We start from the raw sequence: 24,019 nt of genomic DNA, 5'->3' as shown, positions 1-24,019 counted from the left end.
TCCCCCCAGGGCCTGAGGGCAGGTGTCGTAAGTTATGCCTTGGGGGACTATATGGTTCTTATTGAAGGGAAGCTCGTAAAAAATTCAGCGATGGCTCATTTAATTGGAAATTGAAAGTTCTAGTTAAGTTTTTTAGAGTCAAAAGAGATTGGAGGGCAACTAGCCCCCCCCCCCACGCCCCTTTTTCGTCAAATGCATCCAATAAAATTTTGAGATAGCCATTAAGTTAAATATTGCTCCAAAGTCAGATAACAAAAACTCAGGAGTCGTCACAACCCCCCAGGGCCCAGTGCCAGGCGTTGTAAGTTATGCCCTGGGGCGTATATGGTTCTTTATGAAAGGGATGCCCGTATTAACTTCAAAGAGGGATCATTTGGTTGGAAATTGAAAGTTATAGTTCACTTTTTAAGAGTCAAAAGAGATTGGAGAGGACCTAGTCCCCCCCCTCCACGCCCTTTTTTCCTCAAACCCATCCGATAAGAACTTTGAGATATTTTTTTTTTAATAGTTCAAAGACCATATAACGAAAACTCCGGGGTCGACACAGCCCCCCAGGAAAGTTGGAGCTCACTTTCAATAGTCAAAATAGATCCGAGGGCAGCTAGCCCCCCCCCCCCACGCCAAAATTTTGAGGTAACCATTTTGTTAAAAAAAAGTTCCAAGGTCAGATAACAAAAACTCCGGGGTCAACACATGTTGTAAAAACATAATATTTGTAATATAATTCGTTTTATACCTAATCAATTATTAGTTATAATAATTATACATACTAGTTAGTCATAAGTTATACCCGGGGGGCATATATAGCTGTTTTGGAAGGAATTCTCGCATAAACTTCAGAGAGGGCTCATTTGATTGGAAATTGGAAGTTCTAGTTCAGTTTTTAAGAGTCAAAAGTGATCGAAGGCCAACTAGCCCCTCCCTCACGCCCTTTTTTCCCCAAATACATCAGATAAAAATTTTGAGGTAGCCATTTTGTTAAAAAAAAATAAAGGGTTAGATAACAAAAACTCCGCGGTCGACACATGTTGTACAAACATAATATGTGTAATATAATTCCTTTCATAACTAATTAATCATTTGAAAAAAAAAGTTATTTAAAATCAAGAAACAATACAAATGTAGAACATTGACCTATGACAATCTGTCCAGAAAATATTGAAAAAGTAGTCAAAGAAAAACATTCACGCCAAACCTTATTTCGTTTCAGACGGATGTATAAACCCATCCGATAAAAATTTGAGGTGACCATATTGTTAAAAATAGTTTAACCATCAGATATTAAAACTCCAGGGTCGACACAGCCCCCCAAGGCCCAGAGATAGGCGTTGTAAGTTATACTCTGGGGATATATATGGTTCTTATAGAAGGGATACTCGTATAAACTTCAGAGAGGGCTCATATGATTGAAAAATAGAAAGTTCTAGTTCAATTTTAAAGAGTAAAAAGAGACCGAAGCTTAATCTAGTCCCCACACGCCTTTTTCCCCCAGTCTAATCCGATAAAAGTTTTTATGTACTCATTTTGTTAAAAATAGGTCAAACATCATCAGATAATAAAAACTCCGAGATTGACACAAACCCATTTTTTCACTTTGATATTGTTACTTTGATATCAGTTTTGATACTTTGATGAATATTTGTTTGTTTTTTTTAAAGCTTGATTTTGAAATAAGGAATTTTTAAAAACTTGAAATTTTTTGCAACCAGAAACGAACAAAATTAATTAAAAAAAAACTTTCCGAAAAATGAGTTTTTAAATGAAAAGTAAAGGTCATTTTAAACTTAAGCTCAACATATACAAATACCTTTTAAAATTCAAACTCAAAACGACCAGAAATTGCTATTAAAGAATAAATGAAACCTAAAACGAACAGAAATTAAATAAACAATCATAGCAAAAACATACAATAAATAATAATATAAATGAATAAATAGATCTTAAAGCGAGTAATGCTTAGATTGAATATGAAATCAAGCTTAAAACGAAAAAAAATATTTCATTGAAATAATTAGCCTTTACTTTTCATTGAAAAACTTATTTTTTGGGAAAGTTTTTCAATTAATTACAATAAATAACCAAGTCAAACTTCAAAAGAGCAAAAATTAACATGAGTAGGGCTGATGAATACATTCTCATACATTCTCAACGCCAGAACATAATTTGCATTTTACTGAAATCAAAATACATTTAAATGTTTTCACTTTTTTTTACTTTAATAAATAAAAATTATCTAAAAAATAAGCATCAATATATGCATATTAAAATGAAAATCCATCATTGTTTTTTTTTTTTTTTTTTTTTTTTTTTGCTCAACTTCACGATTTATGAATTTTCTTGAGAAACGTTCTGATGGAAAATCTGTGAAGAGTTGTTTGTAAAATCGCTTTGGAAAAAGCTTCGAGTACAGAGACTACAGATTCGACTGCTCCTAAGTCAACGCTGTTTTGTTTGTTTTTCTCAATTCTCATTCTTTAAAATTGCCATTAAACAGAATATGATGTAAGTTCTGTAGGTGGAAAATTCTAATATTAGCTTATAAATTGGCATTATTCTGAACATCAAATTCTATTTTTACTCATATCTGTTAGGAAACAGTTAATGTTAGTGAAAAGTGCCATTTCTGAACTAGGATAGTTACAATAAAAAAGTGGCCTAGGCTAATAGTCTACTGTTCAATTTTTTTTTTCAAAAGAGGGTATAATAAGTGCTATAATTGGAAAAATTCTCCTTTAGCTACTTTTGGCTATCTTGGAAAGGGGTTAGGTTAGGAAAATGAATTTTTCAGGGATGTGTCTACAGGCTAAAGGTAAATTTTTGGCAGTTCATATTATTGACTTACAAATTGAGGAAAGTTGTGAAGCTGAAAACAATGGTCAATATCTACCAAATCATATTATTGAGTTAGGACTAAAGTGAATACACCATTTGATGCCTTTTTTTTTATGCTGATTATGAATATAATAGGCTAAGCATTTCTATTGGAAATGAATTTCAGTCAATATATACAAAATCATATTATTGAGTTAGGACTAAAGTGAATACACCAGTCGTTGCCTTTTTTTATGGTGTTTAGGAATATATTAATCATTTCTATCGTTAATTATTTTCTGCCCCCCCCCCCCTATATAGGCTATACCTAACCTAACCCAACCCTGAATTGGCATATATAGGGGGGTATTTGTAATCAGCATAAAAAAAGGCATCGAATGGTGTATTCACTTTAGTCCTAACTCAATAATATGATTTCATATATATTGACCTGAATTTCAGCCCCCCCCCCCTATATATGCCAATTCAGGGTTAGGTTAGGTATAGCCTATGTAGCAGGGGGCTGAAATTCATTTCCAATAGAAATGCTTATTATATTCGTAATCAGCATAAAAAAGTGCATTGAATGGTGTATTCACTTTATTCCTAACTCAATAATATGATTTGGTAGATATTGACCAAAACAATTTTGTTGTACTTCATTTAAGCAGAAGATCTATTTTGCAAGGTTTCACTTTTTATCCCACCCCTCTATATAGCCTATACCAATTCAGGGTTTATATTTGTCACATTAGAGGGGTGAGGGTAAAGTTTATTTCTGATGTAAATGAGAGGTAAGTTTAAACTTCCCCCAAAAAATGATTACTATATTCATAAAGAGCATAAAAAAGGGCATCAAGTAGTATGTTTATTTATAAGTCAAACTTTATTTATAAGTCAATAAAATGAACTGTCAAAAATTTACCAAAGTCTTTCCTGGGAAAGTATTTTGAAGTACCTACCTCCACTCCTTCTCTCTCTAGAGGATCCTGCCCTTTGATGACCTTTAAAAATATGTGTGTTATAAAAGTGAAACCTTGCAGAATCAATCCTCTGCTTAAATGAAGTACAACAAAATTGTTTTCAGTTTCACAACTTTCCTCAATCCCAATTTATAAAGTTTTAAAGATATGCAAATACGTTTCCTAAATTTTGATAAAATGCATTGATATGGCTTAAAAGTCTACTCAAATAATTGAATTTCATTTTCAGAACTAAAGCCAGAGAAAAAGGAACTGATAACTGAAAATTAATGCAAAATGCTGTTTTGTCAAAATTTTAATTTTAACAGTTAAGATAGGCATATTTCATGACCCTCTAGAGGGAAAAGGAGTAGAAGTAGGTACTTCAAAATACCTTCCCAGGGCATACTATAGCCTGTAGACCCATCCCTGAAAGTTTCATTTCCTAAACTAACTCCTTTCCAAGATAGCCAAAAGTAGCTAAAGTACAACTTAACTCCTAAGCTATGAACCAAGTTAACTTATCTTGCCTAGGCTAGGCCTATTCATTATTTCTGCTCATTGTTAAAATCTTAGATAAAGGTTATTATGCTGTACTGAAAAATAGCCTAGTTGAGTCATGTGAAAAATACTTTAATGAATTTTGCAGTCTAAAATAGACTATTCTCCTAGAAGGTAGCCTGCATTGAAAAATCAAAGTTTATCATTCCCTATCCATACATAGTTTTCCAACCTTTGATGAGCTTAGTCAAACTTTATATGAGAAAACTATGCAAAACTCTTTCAAATAGAAATCTAGCACACATTGGGTAGTCAAATTTTTAACAGCTCATATTATTGACTTACAAATAAGGTGAACATATCAATGGATGCCTTTTTTATACTCTTTACAAATAGAATAATCATTTTGTTGCAAATGAATTTTACCCCCACCCCTACATATACCAGTTAAGGGTAAATATTTGCATATCAGGGGGGGGGGGTAAATCTTAAACTTACCTATCATTTTAATCAGAAATAAACTTTATCCCCACCCCCCTAATGTGCAAATATATACCCTGAATTGGTATATATAGGGCTGGGGGAAAATTCATTTGTGACAAAAATGATTATTATATTTGGAAAGAGCATAAAAAAAGGTCTGTAAGTCAAAAATATGAACTTCAAAAAAATTACCCATTGGGCCACCCATGGAAAGTGTTCTGAGACTCATAGGCTACCTTTGCTGAATTCTGATTTATAAAAGTTTTAAATACTATAGAGCAAAATAAAAGAAGAGCAGCAACTTTCAATTCCCCAATTGAAACTTTCTAAATATAATATTTACTACTCAAACAAAGGCCTTAATATATAAAAAAAACTATTAAACTTTAAGGAATAAATATCAGTATATGGATATTAAATGGAAAATCTATGGTCTTTTGTTTTTTTATTTTATTTAGTTTGTTTTTCTTTGCTCAATTTCAAAATTTATGGTTGTTCTTGAGAAATGTTCCAATCAAAAATCTGTGAAGATCTCTGTTTGTAAAATTGCTTTGCATAAAGCTTCAACTACAGATGTGACTGCACCTTTTTTTAAGTCAATGATGTTTTGTTTGTTTTACTCATTCTTCAAAATATTGCCATTATACAGGTCATGATGAAGTTCTGTTGCAGCTAAATTATGATATTAACTTATAAATGGGCATCTTGATGGAAAATTCCATTTCTGAACTAGGATAGTTACAATAAAACAGTAGGCTTAGGCTAAAAGTCTGTTGTTCAATTTTTTTCCAAAGATGGCATAATAAGTACTACAATGCCCATTGCATCCCTTTAATGCCTAGATATAACCCTATCCCCCTCCCCTAATGCCTTGATATAATCCCAAGCTATGAACCAAGTTTACTGATCTTGTTGGTAGGTCTAGGCCTATTTATTATTTCTGCTTGTTGTTAAAACCTTAGATATAGGTTATTATGCTATGCTGAAAAATAGCCTAGTTGAGCCAGGTGAAAAATACTTTAAAGAATTTTTCCACAGTCTAAATAGTCTATTCTCAAGGAAGGTAGCCTACTTTAAAAAATCAAAGTTTATCCTTCCCTATCCATACATAGTCTTCCAATCTTTGATGAACTAAGTCAAACTTTATATGATAAACCATGCAAAACTCTGGCAAATAGAACTAAAGCACACATTGGGCCACCCAAGGAAAGTGTTTTGAGGCTCATAGGCTACCTTCACTAAATTCTGATTTACAAAGTTTTAAAGAATTTTGAAAAATATCTTCTAACTAAAAAAATCTAATGCTGAAGATTTATAGATCTTCTAAAGTAAATACTATAAGCAAAATAAAAAGAGCAGTACCTTTCAATTCCCCAATTGAAACTTTCTAAATATAATATTTACTACTCAAACAAAGGTTTGCCTCTTTCTTTTGTTTTCCAGGATATGGCCTAGGCTAGGCCATATATAAAACTTAGTTCAAATACTAATGATGGAGTGTCTGCTTAATGACATACAGCAAGTTTCTAACTAGATTAATCAGATTCTCATCTTTCTTTCCACTTTTATTTGTGTTTGAAAATCATTTTTAAATTATAAAATTGCTTATTGTGTATGCTATATTTTACAATAGCACACCTCTTTTCTTTTCTGTTTAAGGCTGTGTTCAGCTGTTCCATATTAAATTATCCCATTGTAAATGGTAGGCAACTATACACATTTTACCAGTGCTTCCACTTTGTTCCTACCAGATTTCCAATTGGTTGGTTTAAAAAGTCTGAAAATTCTGACACCTGACCACAGAAAATCTGACATTTTTTCCCAACAACACACTGGTCTAAAATCCAAAAAAATTCTGACTCCAAACAAAAAATCTGACAAAATTCTGTCTAATTGAAATCTTTTTCTTTTCACAAGACAAGCTTTTACACTGTCTGTCCTACAGCTCCGCCTCCCTCAATAGTAACATATATATCTTTACCATTCAAGAAAGAATCCACACCTTATTCACACTCACTTTTATTCCTTTTTACCTCATATATATTTAAAAATTCATATAAAATCCCTTTTAACCTCAAATATGGAACAAACTTTTTTTTTTTTTTTTTTTTTTTTTTTTTTTTTTTTTTTAGCTGCACTTTTTTAACTATGCTGAATGCACTCATCAGCCATCATATTGACTTTTTTACAGTTTTGAGTAGTTTGACCTCTAAACATACAGTTATACAGTTTTGACCTCTAAATCATGGGACACATGTCTTTTTCTTTTCATGCCAAACTTGGCCTGCAAAATTGAGGTAAGGGTCACACTGCTGATTAAGTTTCTATGATCTGTGTTAACATCTTTTAAGGTTGAAAAGAACCACTCTACAATAACGTTCGAAAATGCCAAGGCCCGGAGGTATTGGAAAATGCTGATTATGTTAGAGAACCTCTGAGTAAAATTTGATGTTTTTATAGAAGCCAAGTGATGCCAAAAATCACAGACATCTGTCTCATTTGCAAGATCAAAAAGCAGTAAACACTGTCATCCCTCTACTATCTTTCTTCCATCCCACAACAGTGCACTATATTTCTGTAGAACCTTTTGTAGAAGACCAATTGCACCTATGTCCAAAGCTTTCATAGGGTCAAGGTTCTCACACAACATAAACAGTTTGTTCTCAAACAAGAATTGCTCCTTGATTTGCTTCACCGCCTCCACATATAACTTACAAGCACATTTATAGATGACTTACACTTCACATTCATCTGTTTTTGTACTTGGACTTGACTGCAAGGTTTGAAGAGACTCATGAGCTACCATCCTCAAGTACACATTTTCAGCTGGTGAGTATTCACTTGCTTTGTCAGGGCTGATATTCAATGGCGAGGTTGATCTAATGTAGCTAGTCTTCATGAAATTCATGGTCAGATTTGTTAGAAGTATCTCCACCTTTAATTTTATTTTATGAAACAAAGGTTTTTAACATTGAAGAAGAAGATTAAAATCTGTAAACAGCTCCAGCACATAGAGCTGGAACTCAAGTAGAATCCAAAGAATAAAATTTTTTAGGGCTTGTGATGCCCTGTCATTTGAGTGAGTTGTATCCTCAGCTGCTAATCCCTGAAAGTAGCTACTAAGTGCATCCCAATTATACAATAGCTGCTCAACACAGATCCAAAGAGACAGCCAACATGTCTGACCTGGGGGATGCACATTCAGGACTGGGGTATCTGTCAACTTCTGGTACAATTCAAACTCAGAGCAACATTTGGCACTCATGCTGAAGTGATTATATACTGTGCAACACAGATCTTCCAATTGTTTGCAAGCATAAGATGCAACTAAATGAATTGAATGACTGCTGCACTTGAAACATATCACAGATGGGAATTTGTCTTTGATTCTGTTCACAACCAAGTTATCATGCCCAAACATAGTATTACTTGTTTCTGCACAAAATTCAACCCAGTTCTCTGTAGGTATTTTTTTATCTTGAAGAACATTGCAAATAAGGTTGAAAATGGTTTCTGCTTTCCCATCACAACACTCAACCATATCAAGGAGGTCTACTTGTATATCCAACACCCTATTGCAGAACAAATCCTTCTCCAGTAAGAAAAAACAAAAATCTAGAACAATAAAAAATACAACAAATGTCCATTTTTTGCTTAAAATCTGACAAAATTCTGATGTCTGACACAATTTTTTTTTGTCTGACAAGAAGACAAGATCTGACAATGTCGGAAAAATCCAACATAGTGGAAGCACTGCATTTTACTATATTTTTCAATAGCAAACAACAAATAGTAGCATTTTAAAATAGAACAACTTGAAAAGGGGCAGTACAGTAGGAGTACATCTCACTCCTTGCAGTGTAGGAGTGCAGAACAACAAAAAATTTGCAGTCTTGTTGGAGGCAAGTCTGTAGTATTAATAGCCCTTTCCTCAAGGGCTGGGGGGGGGGTTCTAACCTGGATCCATAGTTATTTGACATTTGAACAAAATGGGTAACTAATAATTTTGATCAGAAACTTTTAGGGAAAAAGGGCATGTGAGGGTGATGGCTGGCTGCCATCCAATTACTCTTGACTTTTAAAAACAGAGCTAGAACTTTCAATTTCCAGTTAAATGAGTTTCATCTGAAGTCTACATGACCACATATTCCATAAAAACCTTAAATGGCCCCAGGGCATAACTTACAGCCCTTGTCCCTGGGCTCTGGGGATTATGCCAACCCTGAAGGTATTTGCATATGATCTTTGAACTGTTTGGACAAAAATGGCTATCTCAAAGTTAGGTTTACACAATCTGGGGATTGGGTCAATCCTGAAGGCATTGTTATAACTGTTTAGAACAAAATGGCCATCTCCAAAGCTAGATCCAATGCATTTTAGGAAAAGAGGGTGGGGGGGTGGGAGGCTTTGCCCTCCAATCACTTTTGACTCTTCAAAAGGGAAATAGGATTTCCAATCGAATGACCCTTTTCTAAAGTTTATGTGGCCAGCTTTTCTTTAAAAACCTTATATATCCTGGGCCATAACTTATAAACCTTTTCCCTGGGCTTGTATCAACCCTGAAGGTATTGTAATATGATCTTCGGACCATTTTGAACAAAATGGCCTTCTCAAATTTCTGATAAGATGCAAAAAAGGTCATTTGGGGAAAAGAGGTTATGGGGGCCTGTTGGCCTCTGATTACTTTTGACTCTCAAAATGGGGAACTAGAATTCTCAATTTCAAATCTAATGAGCCTCCTCCAAAGTTTATACAACCACACCTTCCATAAAAACTTATTTGTCCCCAGGAAATAATTTATAACCCTGGACCCTGTTGTGTCAACCCAGAGGTCTTGTTATATAACACATGGACTATTTTGAACAAAATGGCTATCTTAAAAAATTAATTGGATACAATTGGGGAAAATCGTGTGTGTGGGGGGGGGGGTAGTTGCCCTCTGGTCACTTTTGACCCTTAAAAGGGGAACTCAAACTTTTGATTTCCAATCAAATGAGCCCCCTTCGAAAGTTTAAACAACTACACCTTCCATAAAAAACCTTTTATGCCCCTGGGGCATAACTTAAAACACTTGCTCCCAGGTTCTGAGGGGTTGTGTCAACCCTGGAATTTCTGTTATATGATCTGTGGTCTATTTTGAACAAAATGGCTGTCTCAAAAATTTTATTGGATGCATTTGGGAATAAAGGGTGGGGGGGGCTAGTTGCCCTCCAGTCACTTTTGACTTGTAAAAAGGGAACTACAACTTTCAATTTCTGATTAATTTAAGTCTTCTCCAAAGTTTAAACAACCACCCCTTCCATAAAAACCTTATATGCCCCCAGGGCATAACTTACAATACTTGCCCTCAGGTTCTGAGGGGTTGTCTCAGCCCACTAAAAACTTTAGTATAACCAATGAAGAGTTGAGGGTGGGGTAGCCATCTCATATACAGTTTAGTTTCTGCTTGTTTTAAGTTTAATGTTACTACTATAAGAACAAAGCTTGGAAGATGACACATAGTATAGTTTTTCCACCAAGTAAGTGGATCAACTCTCCAGTTGAATTAATTTAATATATTTTTGTCACTGCAAGTTTATCAGCTGCACCAAACCAAATTCACCAATAGGGGCAGTGGCAAAATCTTAAAAAAATACCGTTTTTGGTATTATACTAAAAAAAAAAATGAAAAGAAAAACAAATATGGGTCCCTATATTTTAAAAAATACCGTTTTTGTATCTTTGTTAAAAAAAAAAAAATTCCCTCCAGCCCTGCTACAACTACTACTGCTGCTACAGAACTAAACCTTAAACCAAATCAAAAGGTGCTGTGTGCATGCAGGTTGTCAAAAAAGCATATCAGTGATATCTCAAGACCAGCTGAGGGTTTTAAGTTGAAACTCTTGGGCACACAGTTACTACTGCTGCTATAACAATTAAACTAAATCAAAAGGGTTTAAGTGCATCCAGGTTTTAAAAATATCATAGGTTCAATGTCTGAGGGACAAGATAGAGTATTAAGTTTTATTATTCAGAGTATATTGAAGATGTATAAAACTAAATCAAAAGGTACTATGTATATTCAGATTGTCAAAATGATATATGTGCAATATCCTAAGAAAAGCTAGGGGTATTATGGTGGAACTTTAAGAGCATGTTACTGGAGATGTTGAAGTCAATCAAAAGACACTTTACTCATTCAATTTGTCATGACAGCATATTTACAATATCTTAGGAACGGCTAAAACTATTAATTTGGAAATTTCAGGGGAACTAAATATGGTTGGCTTAAAAGTGTATCTGTATTATCTCTAGGATGGATAAGGGCATTCAGGTGAAACATTCAGGAGAGATTGAGTGTATGTTGAGCTAAATCAAAATGCACTATGCACATGTGTCTGTGCAATATCCTAGGAGAAATCATGGGTATCACATTGAAACTACAGGGTATGTTTTTAGGAATATTAGATTAAATCAAAAGATACTGTCTACATCTTAGAGTGTCCAAAGGGTGTATCTGCAATATCTAATGAATGGCTATTCACTTAAAACTGCCAGGGAGTGTTGAGTGGAAAATTGAATAAAATCAAAATACACTATATGCATCCAAGGTTGTCAAAAGAGGGCATCTGTTATACCTTGGGAATGGTTAAGGGAGTTTTAATGAAACCTTCAGGCAGAGCTGTTCCTAGGGTTGCTGATGCCTGGGGGAAAATTAATTACAGCCCCCCCTTGCAAATCAAATATAAGAAAAAAGAGTCAAATCAAAGTGAAAAATTTAATCAAAGCAGTTAACCCTTCCTTTTGCTATTTTTTCTCCATGGCCATCCATCCAAAGTATTATGCTACAACAATTATTAAAAATTGTTGCAAAATTTTGTCCAACATATAAATAGTCAGCCATAATCTGGGTTCTTGTTGAGAAAAGCTGAAACGACTAAAAATATTTTTATCTTGACCAACAAAAAGGGCTATGTGAATTAAAAACAAGCATAAATTATTTTTAAAAAACTGTTTTTCAGACTAAAATGTTTTGGGTGTATCTTCTAAAGACTTGAGGCTTTCAGGAGAATTTTAAGAAAAAAACGTCAGTGTTTATTAAACTGTCAATCCATGTTCATTTGTTCTTTTCAGTAATCTTGATTATTAGGCCTATGTTGAATTTTCCATTGAGGCACAGGGGCATTAGTCCTTCCCCTCAATTTGAGTTTGACTTAGTTATTTATTGTAATTCCTGTTCGTTTTGGGTTTTATTTATTTATTAATAGGGATTTATTGTTGTTTTAGCTTAAAAAAGGTATTTGACTTTACTTTTGATCATCTGTGGTTTAATGTAGCTATTTAATTTCTTTTGAAAAATGCTTTTTTTGGACAAAGTTTTTTTAGCTTAATTCTCAGAAAAACTTGGTATGTTCTAACACTCCTAAAAGACAAATGATGTACTAAAAAATAAAAAGCAACTTGTTCCTTTTTATATTTCCTGTCCCCAGGAAATAACTTATAACCCTTGACCCTGTGTGTCAACCCAGAAGTCTTGTTATATAACGCATGGACTAGTTTGACCAAAATGACTATCTTAAAAATTCAATTGGATACATTTGGGGAAAAGATTGTGTGTGGGGGGGGGGTAAGTTTCCCTCTGGTCACTTTTGACCCTTAAAAGGGGAACTCAAACTTTTGATTTCCAATCAAATGAGCCCCCTTTGAAAGTTTAAACAACTACCCCTTCCAAAAAAACCTTTTATGCCCCTGGGGCATAACTTACAACACTTGCTCCCAGGTTCTGAGGGGTTGTGTCAACCCTGGAGTTTCTGCTACATGATCTGTGGTCTATTTTGAACAAGATGGCTGTCTCAAAATTTTGATTGGATGCGTTTGGGAAAAAAAGTGGAGGGGGGCTAGTTGCCCTCCGATCACTTTTGAATTGTAAAAAGGGAACTAGAACTTTCAATTTATGATTAATTAAGTCTCCTCCAAAGTTTAAACAACAACCCCTTCCATAAAAACTTATATGCCCCCAGGGCATAACTTACAATACTTGCCCTCAGGTTCTGAGGGGTTGTGTCAGCCCACTAAAAACTTTAGTATAACCAGTGAGGGGTTGAGGGTGGGATAGCCATCTCATATACAATTTAGTTTCTGCTTGTTTTAAGTTTAATGTTACTACTATTAGAACAAAGCTTGGAAGATGACACATAGTATAGTTTTTCCACCCAGTAAGTGGATCAACTCTCCAGTTGAATTAGTTTAATATTTTTTTGTCACTGCAAGTTTATCAGCTGCACCAAACCAAATTCACCAATAAGGGGAGAGGCAAAATCTTAAAAAATACTGTTTTTGGTGTTACACTAAAAAAAAAAAAGGAAAAGAAAAATAAATATGGCTCCCTATTTTAAAAAATACCGTTTTTGTATCTTTGTTAAAAAAATCTTTTTCCTCCAGCCCTACTACAACTACTACTGCTGCTACAGAAATAAACCTTAAACCAAATCAAAAGGTGCTGTGTGCATGCAGGTTGTCAAAAAAGCATATCAGTGATATCTCAAGACCAGCTGAGGGTTTTAAGTTGAAACTCTTAGGGCACACAGTTACTACTTTTGCTATAATTATTAAACTAAATCAAAAGGGTTTAAGTGAATCCAGGTTTTAAAAATATCATAGGTTCAATGTCTGAGGGACAAGATAGAGTATTAAGTTTTATTATTCAGAGTATATTGAAGATGTATAAAACTAAATCAAAAGGTACTATGTATATTCAGATTGTCAAAATGATGTATGTGCAATATCCCAAGAAAAGCTTGGGGTGTTATGGTGGAACTTTAAGAGCATGTTACTGGAGATGTTGAAGTCAATCAAAAGACACTATTACTCACTCAATTTGTAATGACAGCATATTTGCAATATCTCAGGAACAGCTAAAACTATTAATTTGGAAATTTCCAGGGAAGTAAATATGGTCGGCTAAAAAGTGTATCTGTAATATTTCTAGGATGCATAAGGGCATTCAGGTGAAACTTTCAGGAGATATCGAGTGTATGTTGAGCTAAATCAAAATGCACTATGCACATGTGTCTGTGCAATATCCTAGGAGAAATCATGGGTATCACATTGAAACTACAGGGTATGTTTTTAGGAATATTAGATTAAATCAAAAGATACTGTCTACATCTTAGAGTGTCCAAAGGGTGTATCTGCAATATCTAATGAATGGCTTTTCAGTTAAAACTGCCAGGGAGTGTTGAGTGGAAAATTGAATAAAATCAAAATACACTATATGCACCCAAGGTTGTCAAAAGAGGGCATCTGTTATACCTTGGGAATGGTTAAGGGAGTTTTAATGAAACTTTCTGGCAGAGCTATTCCTAGGGTTGCTGATGCCCGGGGAAAATTAATTGCAGGCCCTCCTTGCAAAGCAAATATAATTAAAAAGAGTCAAATCAAAGCAGTTAACCCTTCCTTTTGCTATTTTTTCTCCATGGCCATCTATCCAAAGTATTATGCTACAACAATTATTAAAATTTGTTTCAAAATTTTGTCCAACATATAAATAGTCAGCCAAAATCTGGGTTCTTGTTGAGAAAAGCTGAAACAACTAAAAATATTTTTTTCTTAACCAACGAAAAGGGCTATTTGAATTAAAAACAAGCATAAATTATTTTTAAAAAACTTTTTTTCAGACTAAAATGTTTTGGGTGTATCTTCTAAAGACCTGAGGCTTTCAGGAGAATTTTAAGAAAAAACGTCAGTGTTTAATAAACTGTCAATTCATGTTAATTTGTTCCTTTCAGTAATCTTGGTTATTAGGCCTATGTTGAATTTTTCTTTGAGGCACAGGGGCATTAGTCCTTCCCCTCAATTTGAGTTTGACTTAGTTATTTATTGTAATTCCTGTTCGTTTTGGGTTTTATTTATTTATTAATAGGGATTTATTGTTGTTTTAGCTGAAAAAAGTTATTTGACTTTACTTTTGATCATATGTGGCTTAATGTACCTATTTAATTTCCTTTGAAAAATGCTTTTTTTGAACAAAGTTTTTTGAGCTTAATTCTCAAAAAAACTTGGTATGTTCTAACACTTCTAAAAGACAAATGATGTACTAAAAAATAAAAAGCAACTTGTTAAGTAAACAAAAAGAAAACATTCTTAATAAAAGAAAATATTTTAAAAGATCCACATATAAGAATAATGGCATTGCTTCTTTGTTTTGATTTTTTTTTTTTTTTTTGATACCTCTTTTCCTAGTTAGGTACCTCTAAAATATGATATTTATTCAATACTTCTCTCACTTCTCATCTATATATATATATATATATATATATATATATATATATATATATATAGAACTGGGAGACTGGGGGCTTTGCTGCAGGTCCGTGGGAGGCTTTTATATATTGATTCTCATTGTCGCTCGTCTTCTAACCGTGGCTGTCGTTCCACTGAAGCAACAGGTATATTTACATCATCCTCCACTTCTTACATTATCATGTAATCTTTGGCATAGTTGTTTGTGTCTTGCAATATTTCTTCCAAGCAATGCATTAGGTTACAAGAGCTCCCATAATTTAAAAGATATGCAAGGCGTTCTTTAACAGCTTCATCAGGATATATAAGATACATTTCGCCTTATGAAGTTGGTTCAAAATCACCTTCAGAGGCTTGTGATGAATGTGCAGCTAAATTGATTTTGTGATAAATTTGTCCAGCTACTTTGAAGTTGAAAATGTTATGACGATTGATGGTTTGATTATTGCTGCTATTGAATGGAGCTAAAGCAAAACATGAGTTCAAGTTTCGGATTTGTTTGTGAAACTGTAGAGATCAAGGGACGTCCTATAAAAGGCCAAACCAATTCATTTGGAAATTGTGGAGGTGGCAATGCAATTCGACCAAGCAAGCAGCAACCTCCAAATAAATCACCTTTGTTTGCTACTATTTCCTTGGAAAAATGGAGGACTCCACAGTGAATACATACATCATATAATGGCCTCAAGGACTTTTAATTAACACTTGTGTAATTTACAACAGCTTTGTAGGTTTTTACTGGGTTTTGCGCCACGAGTTTTTATGCGTTGAAGATTGTAAGGTCGTTTGCTTCTAATGTAATATTTATTTCTTCTTCCCTTTCGTTTTTGACATGTTCTGATTCTTGTGGTCACTTGTATTCTAACATCACAATTCTTTGTTCTTCACTTTCACTTTTGACATGTTCTAATACTCGCTTTTGCATATCTGCTAACCAAACAATTTTTTGTTCTTCACTTTCATTTTTGACATGTTCTTATTCTTACTGTCACTTGTAGTTTTCGCTGCTGCTTATATTCCAACTGCTTATCTCTTTGTTCTTGCTGTCGCATATCTTCTAGGCACATATTTCTTTGTTCTTCATTTTCAGTTTTGATTCGTCCTGATCCTTGTTGTTGCATGTCTTGTAACCACATTTTTATTTGTTCTTCACTTTTATTTTTGACTTGTTGTAGCTCTTGCTGCTGCTTATCTTTTAACCGCATGTTTCTTTGTTCTTCAATTTTATCCTTGACTTGTTGTTTTCGCAAGTATTCTAACCACATATTTCTTTGTTCTTTATTTTTGTTTATCATTACATCAGAGATTTTGTTAATGCTCTTTACCTTAGCTGCTCGGATTGGTCTTGTCACATTTGATAGTATAGGTTGTTCATTTTCACCCATTAATTTATATTTCTCTGGTTCTCTTCTTGATCTTGTTTCATTTGATGGTCCAGTTTGTTCATTTTGAGCAATTGTTTATTTACGTTCTTGTCCTCTTGGTATTGTGAAACTGCTTAAAACGCCTTCTTGGTTCTTCACTATCATTTTTTATTCATTCCGATCCTTGTCGGCGCATTTTTCGCTGCATATTTCTTTGTTCTTCACTTTTGTTTTTGACTTTCCAAGTATTCTAACCATATATTTCTTTCTCTTTATTTTTGCTTATCATTAATTCAGATATTTTGTCAATGCCCTTTGCCTTAAGTGCTTTGACTGATCTTGTCACATTTGATGGTCTAGGTTGTTCATTTCCACCCTTTGTGAATTTAAATTTTTCAGGATGTTTTCTTGACCTTGTCTCGTTTGTTGGTCCAATCTGTTCATTTTAAGCAATTGTTAATGTATGGTTTTGCCCTCTAGGTATTATTAAACTGCTGAAAACACCTTTCGTAATGTTTATTGTGTCATTTTGTATGTGTCATGGAAACCGAAAACGATACAACCGCTCCTGAAGTGGAATTGACGTATTTATGCTCTTGAACTGTGCTCTTAAATATGACATTGCCCATATGAATTTCTTTTCTTCCAAAATTAAGGCTCTTGACGAAGTTTTACAGACTTGCGATCTATCAAGATTGTTTTTTCAGGCTAGAAAATCTCAGGGTGCCAATTTTCTTTTTAAAAAAATGTAGGCATATTTTTAGAATAAATGAGAAATTGGAAAATCGTATTTAAAATACTAATTTTTGTATGGGGGTTATGTAGATATTTTGAAAATAACACAGAAATTAGTAATAATAATTAAAGTATATGTATATATCTTCAGGAAAACAGAAGAACAGTTTGGTGTTTTATCTGACAAACTTGGTGGTGGACCTCATGGCTTTGGAGATCCAAATGACAGAACATTAAGGAAAGTTGAAACAGATGTCTTAATACCAAAAATAATGAGAGAAAAGGCAAGAATTGAAAAATGTATTCCTGAAGTGGATGCTTTTAAAAAATGCTGTAAAGAAAATGGTTTGATGATGGTAGTTAAATGTAGAAACGAAACAGCAGTGCAGAGAAAGTGTTTTGAAAAATGGTACCAAGATGAGGATTTTAAAAAAGAATGCACAGATATTTACTTGCAAGAGAGAAGCGAGTACAGGGCAACTGGGAAAAAAGGAAAAGAAAAAAAGAAAGAGTCAACCATGTTTTAAGTAGATGTTTTGTTAAAACTAGTTCAGACAATAAATCTTTTATTATTATCTCTCTTTGTTTTTTAGGCAAGAAAATAAGGCCTGGAATCAGATATAATTGGTTAGGTCAAAGTTATTGTCAAACCGTAATATGCTCTGGATTTAGATGACGAGAAATTAAACAAGGTAAAATTTGATGCCTTTTCTCTTCTTTTTACCTTTTTGCATCTTTAAATGATGATAAGATTTGCCACTACGTGCGTAAGCATTTCATGAGGCTAGCTTGAAAAACAGTCTTGAATTTTGTTTCCTTCCCTCCTCAAAGCCTTATTTTCACTGAATTTTGTTGTTAATTACAACAATATTTCAAACAGATACTGAAGCTGATTAACTTTAACTTTGATCATAAGGCACATTCAAACCACTGGAAAACTTGTAGGGATACATAGTTGTAAAAATATATTTATTCCAAGGCTGGAAAAGAGGACGAAAATTAATGTATTATAATGAAAGCTTAAGGGAAAGTATCTGCTGATATAGGACTGAAAGGTAAGGTAGAATATAAGGTATGTTAGCATGTCGCCTAACCTACGGTACCTGATATTAAAGTAAAAGTATTCAAATAAAGTATTTTTTAAATAGTTTTGTTTGAATTAAGCTTACCAGAAGACTTTCCTTTCCTAGCGTCTCATAGCCCTCAACATCTAAAGCCCTAATGGGCTATAGCAAGAAAAACCCTAAGTTGATATTTAACCAATTTTTGCTTATCCCCCTCTTGTTACTATTAGCAGTCTTTGAAGTGCTTGGACTGTCATGTTTTGATGACACTACAAATTCTAAAAGCAGTTATGGGTCTCATTTTATGATATACCAATAATAAGATTAATTAAAGACTTCGTGTTACCATCAGAAGCTTTGATAGTATATACCTGATGCGAATTTAAGAATATTTTCAAGTGATAAATTGCAGTATATTGGTTTAAGCCAAATCCAATGATAATAGAACTTTACATAAGAACTGTAATGTCTTTGAAATTTATGTTTAATGAGAAAAGCACATATTGAAATCCCATTCTCTGGAAACTGTTCTTTTTTGCTCTTACTTCTCGAGTTTTTGAGCCTTAGAAGCATGGTACCCCTCTCTGCCCCAAATAATGTCAGTATTTTGACTAACGTCTTGTTTTTCAGTTGATTTAAACGTGTAAGACCTTTCATGCTAATGGTTGGTAAGTCAAGAGAACAGTTTATATAATTATCCAGTAAGTATACCGCAGATCATTTCTGGCTCTTCATTCTCGGTGCGAACAAAAAGCTCCTCCCACTTATTTGTGCACTTATTGTCCACTTATTGGTTGAGCCGGCCAAGTGGTTTTGTCAGTACTTGTTCCGTTGGTGATTACTCTTTGTCTACCCGTGAAAAGATCTAATGCCGCTTATGTTTATAGGTTCTCTGGAGCACTCGCACCTCGGTCCGGGTTTTTATAATTGGTGAGATAGGGAAAGATCATACTGCTAATTATATAAACTGTGGTCAAGAGTGACTGTGTTCAATAGCAACAGAAACCTGAAAAATGGAGGATCAAAAATAACGCATATTTTAGATCAAACAATACTGTATCCTTTTAATGGTGATTAAAAACAGGCAGTTTTTCTAAGTTTAAAGTTCCGTATCAACAGTAATCAGCCTAAAACTAGCTATTTAATTTTAGAAGGGTGGGGGGGACAACTAAAATGGGCTGAAATTCTTAGTATGATTGGAGCTGTCAATTCGTCAAAGAACCCTTGAAAAGACGGCCCCAGCTTATCAAAAGGCAAAATTTAGTAGTTTTTCTGAAAAGGATGGTCACAGATTTGTGTCTGTTTTCTTTTGTTTATTTTTTTTATGGAGAGATAACATCTTGGCAACAGCTCGTGGGGCGCAGTTGAAACTTTCAATTAATATCTGTTGAACAGAAGGTGAGGCAGAGGGATTTCAAATCTTATGTTGGGGGAATGGGATAATCAATTTTTGTGTCTGGTCAGTTTCGAACATTCTTACTCTATAAACTGCTATAGGACTAATAGTCTATTAACAGTTTGGTAGCGAAGTGAATCAAAAGACACTATGTGTTTCCGGGTCATCGAAATTGTTTATCTGCACTATTTTGGAAAGCTTGGGAGATGAAGTTGAAATTTTCAGGTCTTTTCCGGGGGGAGTGGGGTAAATATAGAATCTTGACTTGGAGAAGGGGCATAGGAGAGATAAACACACTTTTTTTAAATATACCTAAAGTTTCGGCACTTTCAGTCACCATGGGACTAGAATCCATCCACGATTAAGTACGAATAAAAATTAAAAAACATAATGTTTACTCATGTTACAAAATGTGGTATCCGCATCATTTGTAGTTTGGTTTCGGAGATGGATTTGGAACCTTCAGAAGGTGCTTTGGGGTATAATGGACCACAAATCGAAATAGAAATCGAATCGATAACTACTCGAAATAGGCCTACCCCATGTAAAATTCCATAAGTAAAATTGAGTCGCCAAAGAGAAAGTAAGACGAATAAAATAATTTCGCATCTGAATGCTGACAAATTTCCCCCCTGTAAAATTTCCCCTGGGAAGGTCAATGCCAAAAACTACCCTCCTAACGAAAAATGTTCTTGTATAAATTCCCCCCCCCCCCAAAAAAAAGTCTATACTTCCTAATAACAAATACTATATGCAAACAAAGGGCAAATTTCATAACTTACATCCCTTTCCTCGGGGGCTGTAGAAGGGTCATTTCGTCCCCAAAGGTATAGTTGTTGGACCTTTCAACTATGCTGAACAACATGACTATCTAAAAATTTTGCTTAGATTCCAAAACTTGTAACAAATCCAGGAGGTGCCCTCCCTAAGGGCATTTTCCAAAACGCTAGTCCAGTGGGGAACCCCCGCATATGCACTAGGAGCCACCAAGCCCTCAAGACGTGTTATAACCCTTTTTTCAAGGCGTTTTTCAAGATGTTCTTCAAGATTTTTTTCTTCGATATGTTTTTTTAGACGTTTTCCCAAGACATTAGTCTATCACATAAAAATATTAATCCGCAAGAAAATAAGCTTATTTAAGAGGGGTAATTTAGCTGAATCAAATAAGTTAAGAAAGTAATTAAAATGTCAAATTAGAAAATCTGCCAAATCATGATATAAAAATAAAAATAAATACTTGCGCGGTGATAAACAAAAGAATTTGTTATCCAAAATTAAAAAAATTACCAGCAAGAGTCAAGAATAACTAAATTTTAATATAAATGAACCTCCAAAAGCCACAACTAATGACCTGAGTAAGCTTCTGGCTTCTATTATCCAGTGACTCCCACCACTATCTTCCAAATTTCCAAACATTCTTGATCCTTTTTCTCTTCTCCATATTTCTCTACTTGATGTTGTAAAAAAAAATGAAACACTAAAATGATCAAGCATTGCCCTTTAGATATTCATGTTCCTCTGATTAAAGCTTTCAGTGATTACCTCTCAAAACCCCTATCCACCCTGTTTAATGAAATTACCGAATCTGGACAGTTCTCTCAATTTTGGGAACAAGGCTTTATTACCCCAATCAAAAACAAAAATTGGAAGCCTGGCTTTGATGGCAGTCGTCCTATTACCCTCACCTCAATTTTTTTAAAATTTTATCACAGTTTTCTTGAAGACTGACATAAGATGAAAGTTCTCCCCCTCATTGATCTTAGTCAGTATGGTAATCTTAAGTCCGTATCAACTTGTCATTACCTGATAAATCTTGTTGATACCATGGGTAAATAACTTGAAAAACCTAACACTTGGCTTAATCTAATTTCTATTGATCTTCAAAAAGCTTTCGATTTGATTAACCACAATTTACTCATAGATAAACTTATAAAAGAATTCCACGTTGAAACTTTCCTTGTTAAGCTCGTTGCCTCTTTTCTTTCTAATAGATCTCAAGCAGTTAAATATCTAAATTGTTTCTCAGATCATGTCCCCATATTTAATGGAATTCCTCGGGGGACTGTTCTAGGCCTTCTGCTTTTTTCTCTTATAATTAACAGCCTTTCAACCCTTAATGAAAATAGATGGAAATTTGTCGATGACTTGACAGTTTTAGAGATATGTCATAAAAACATTTTTAGCAACCCAATGGGAATACTCCAAGATATTGCCCGTGAGGCCTCTTCCCTTGAAATGACAGTTAGCCCTTGTACATCCGCAAGAGTCTCAGTAAGTTTCCTTAAATCCCCTCCCCTTTTTCTTGCTCCTATTTCTCCTGAAACCTCTGTCACATTTCTTAAACTCCTTGGTGTTACAATTTCTTCTAATTTGAAATGGGATGCCCAGATAAATAATATCCTACGACAAGCAAACTCCTCGCTTTCCCTCCTTAAACTTTTAAATAAATTCAGCTGCCCCCAATCACATTTACTACAAGTATACATTTCTTTTGTGCGTCCCATATTAGAGTACGCTTGTCCTGTGTGGCACCCTGGCCTCTCTAATGAAGCAACACAAAAAATTGAAAATGTCCAAAAGAGAGCTCTAAGAATTATTTTTAAAGAGGGCATGATACCATATTTGCATTTGTTAAATATTTCAAACCTAGAGACCCTCGAGAGACGAAGAAATAATTTGTGCCTCCGTTTTGCAAAAAATGCCATAACAAACCCTTGGACGGCAAGTATTTTCCCCAAACGTCACTCCCCATCCAGATTACGGCCGCTTCGAGCTGTTTCTGATCCCATCCCTGTTTTGTCCCCCATTCACTGCGTTACTTCGAGATACGAAAGAACTTTTGTCCCCTTTCTTACAGAACAAATGACTAAAATGTCCCAATAGTTTCTTTTTTTTCCTCTTTTTTGTCCCCCCCCCTTCTTGACCAGTTTTTATTTCTTAACTATTTTATTGACTTACTGTAGTTGGATTATTTACACTTTCTTAGTGTTCATTTTAATTTATATGAATTTATGTCTCGCTCTTTTTTTCTGTGTATATTCGCTTATCCCCCCCCCCTTCCTTTTTTTATGTCCGTTCTAATTCTTTTTCCGATTTGTATTTGTGTAAGTTTAGTTTGACCAGTTTTATCTTTTTAACTTTTTAATTGACTTTTTACAGTTTTAATTATTGACTGTTAAATGATTGATCATTATGATTTTTCTATTTCGTTGTTGTTTTTTTTTTTTTCATTTTGCCAGTTTTAGTGCAACCATTTATATTGTCGACTCCGAAGTCCGAATTCGGCCCTTTGTGGGCTTGTGATAGTGATCTTTTTGAAATAAATATCTTATCTTATCTTGTTTATATGGTCAATTGTTTACTTATGTAAATTCAAGCGACCTTGTCAATGACAAGGTCGCTATAGGCAAGTGGCGCTTGTCAATGACAAGTGGCGTAGGAGTTCGTCCGGAATGATGCAAACTTTGTTTGCTGACCACGTGCCACTGGATATGGGGCTTAACCCCCTAACTAATCGCTCCGAACAGGGCTGTCCAAACCTCGTGGGTGCAGGTGGAGCCCACCCCAGGGTTTCTCATTGCCCATGATTTCCCTAGTGTCAATAAGAACCCAGGCCTAGGGACGGTTGGGCTTGCGACCCTCCTCCTGAAAACAATTGCAATGAAAAGAAATGTTACTCAAGCCTCGGATCCTATTCGTTTTAACTCCTAACGACTTCGGCACGTCCCCGGCCATCTTTTGAACCTTGCTGACCAAGGTGGGCTTAGAATAGCCACCTGGAATGTTTTGACCATGAATAAACCCGGATCCAAAGACCTTCTAGGGCTTGAGATGTTGAGATGTGGGATTGACATACTTGGAATGACAGAAACCCACTTGACAGGATCAGGCGATCAAGAAATTGCCAGTTCTGATCACAGGATGATTTGGTCAGGCCAAACTTCTAGTAGAAGCAGTGGCGTAGGCCTGCTTCTAAACAAGAAGGCAAAGAAATACCTCATATCCCACAACCCAATATCAGATAGACTACTCACTGCCCGCTTCAACCACAAACACGGGAAGATGACGATTGTTGTGTGCTACGCACCAACGAATATCTCTCCAACGGATGAGAAAGACAAATTCTACTTGGCTCTGACAGCTGCTCTCTCTCGGATTTCCCCTCATGATGTTTTTGGCCGTGGTAGGCGACTTCAATGCAACTGTATCTGACCCCAGCGGAGCTTTTAAATCTGTAATTGGTCCAGTTACCCCTGATTCTTTGAACGAAAATGGGACCCGATTCCTCCAGCTGTGCGCCATGCACGAACTGGTCATTACAAACACCCTGTTTCACAGAAAAGACATTCATAGGCCAACATGGTATAGCAATGACGGATGCACACGTAAGATGATCGATTATATTATTGTCAACCAAAGATC

At 34.8% G+C, this 24,019-nt stretch overlaps 3 protein-coding genes across 4 annotated transcripts in view; all 3 read left to right on the top strand.

The window, feature by feature from the left end:
- The first annotated feature begins 2,399 nt into the window (after window positions 1-2,399).
- On the top strand, window positions 2,400-17,712 carry LOC148939418 (COX assembly mitochondrial protein homolog). Its single transcript, XM_089107259.1, has 2 exons — window positions 2,400-2,502; window positions 17,289-17,712. The coding sequence occupies exons 1-2, from the start codon at window positions 2,498-2,500 to the stop codon at window positions 17,662-17,664; spliced, it is 381 nt and encodes a 126-aa protein (XP_088963385.1). The 5' UTR covers window positions 2,400-2,497; the 3' UTR covers window positions 17,665-17,712.
- Window positions 2,438-24,019, top strand: part of LOC148939415 (solute carrier family 25 member 44-like) — a 67,870-nt gene continuing 46,288 nt past the window's right edge. Inside the window, exons 1-2 of one of the 2 annotated variants that reach the window (XM_089107257.1) lie at window positions 2,438-2,502; window positions 17,731-17,829. The gene's annotated coding sequence lies outside the window, so the exon portion shown is untranslated. Of the gene's footprint in view, window positions 2,512-17,730; window positions 17,830-24,019 lie in introns of both variants that reach the window. The other variant, XM_089107258.1, reaches the window with a different exon arrangement.
- On the top strand, window positions 23,390-23,809 carry LOC148939417 (protein CFDP2-like). Its single transcript, XM_089106871.1, has one exon. It carries the CDS (start codon window positions 23,390-23,392, stop codon window positions 23,807-23,809), a length of 420 nt encoding a protein of 139 aa, XP_088962997.1.

This window comes from Artemia sp. Qi Xiang Cuo, chromosome 21 (genome assembly GCF_049724085.1).
Source record: "Artemia sp. Qi Xiang Cuo chromosome 21, ASM4972408v1, whole genome shotgun sequence".
Taxonomy (NCBI): Eukaryota; Metazoa; Arthropoda; class Branchiopoda; order Anostraca; family Artemiidae; genus Artemia; species Artemia sp. Qi Xiang Cuo.
Note: the sequence above shows the minus strand (reverse complement) of the source record. Positions and strands in the feature narration are given on the sequence as shown.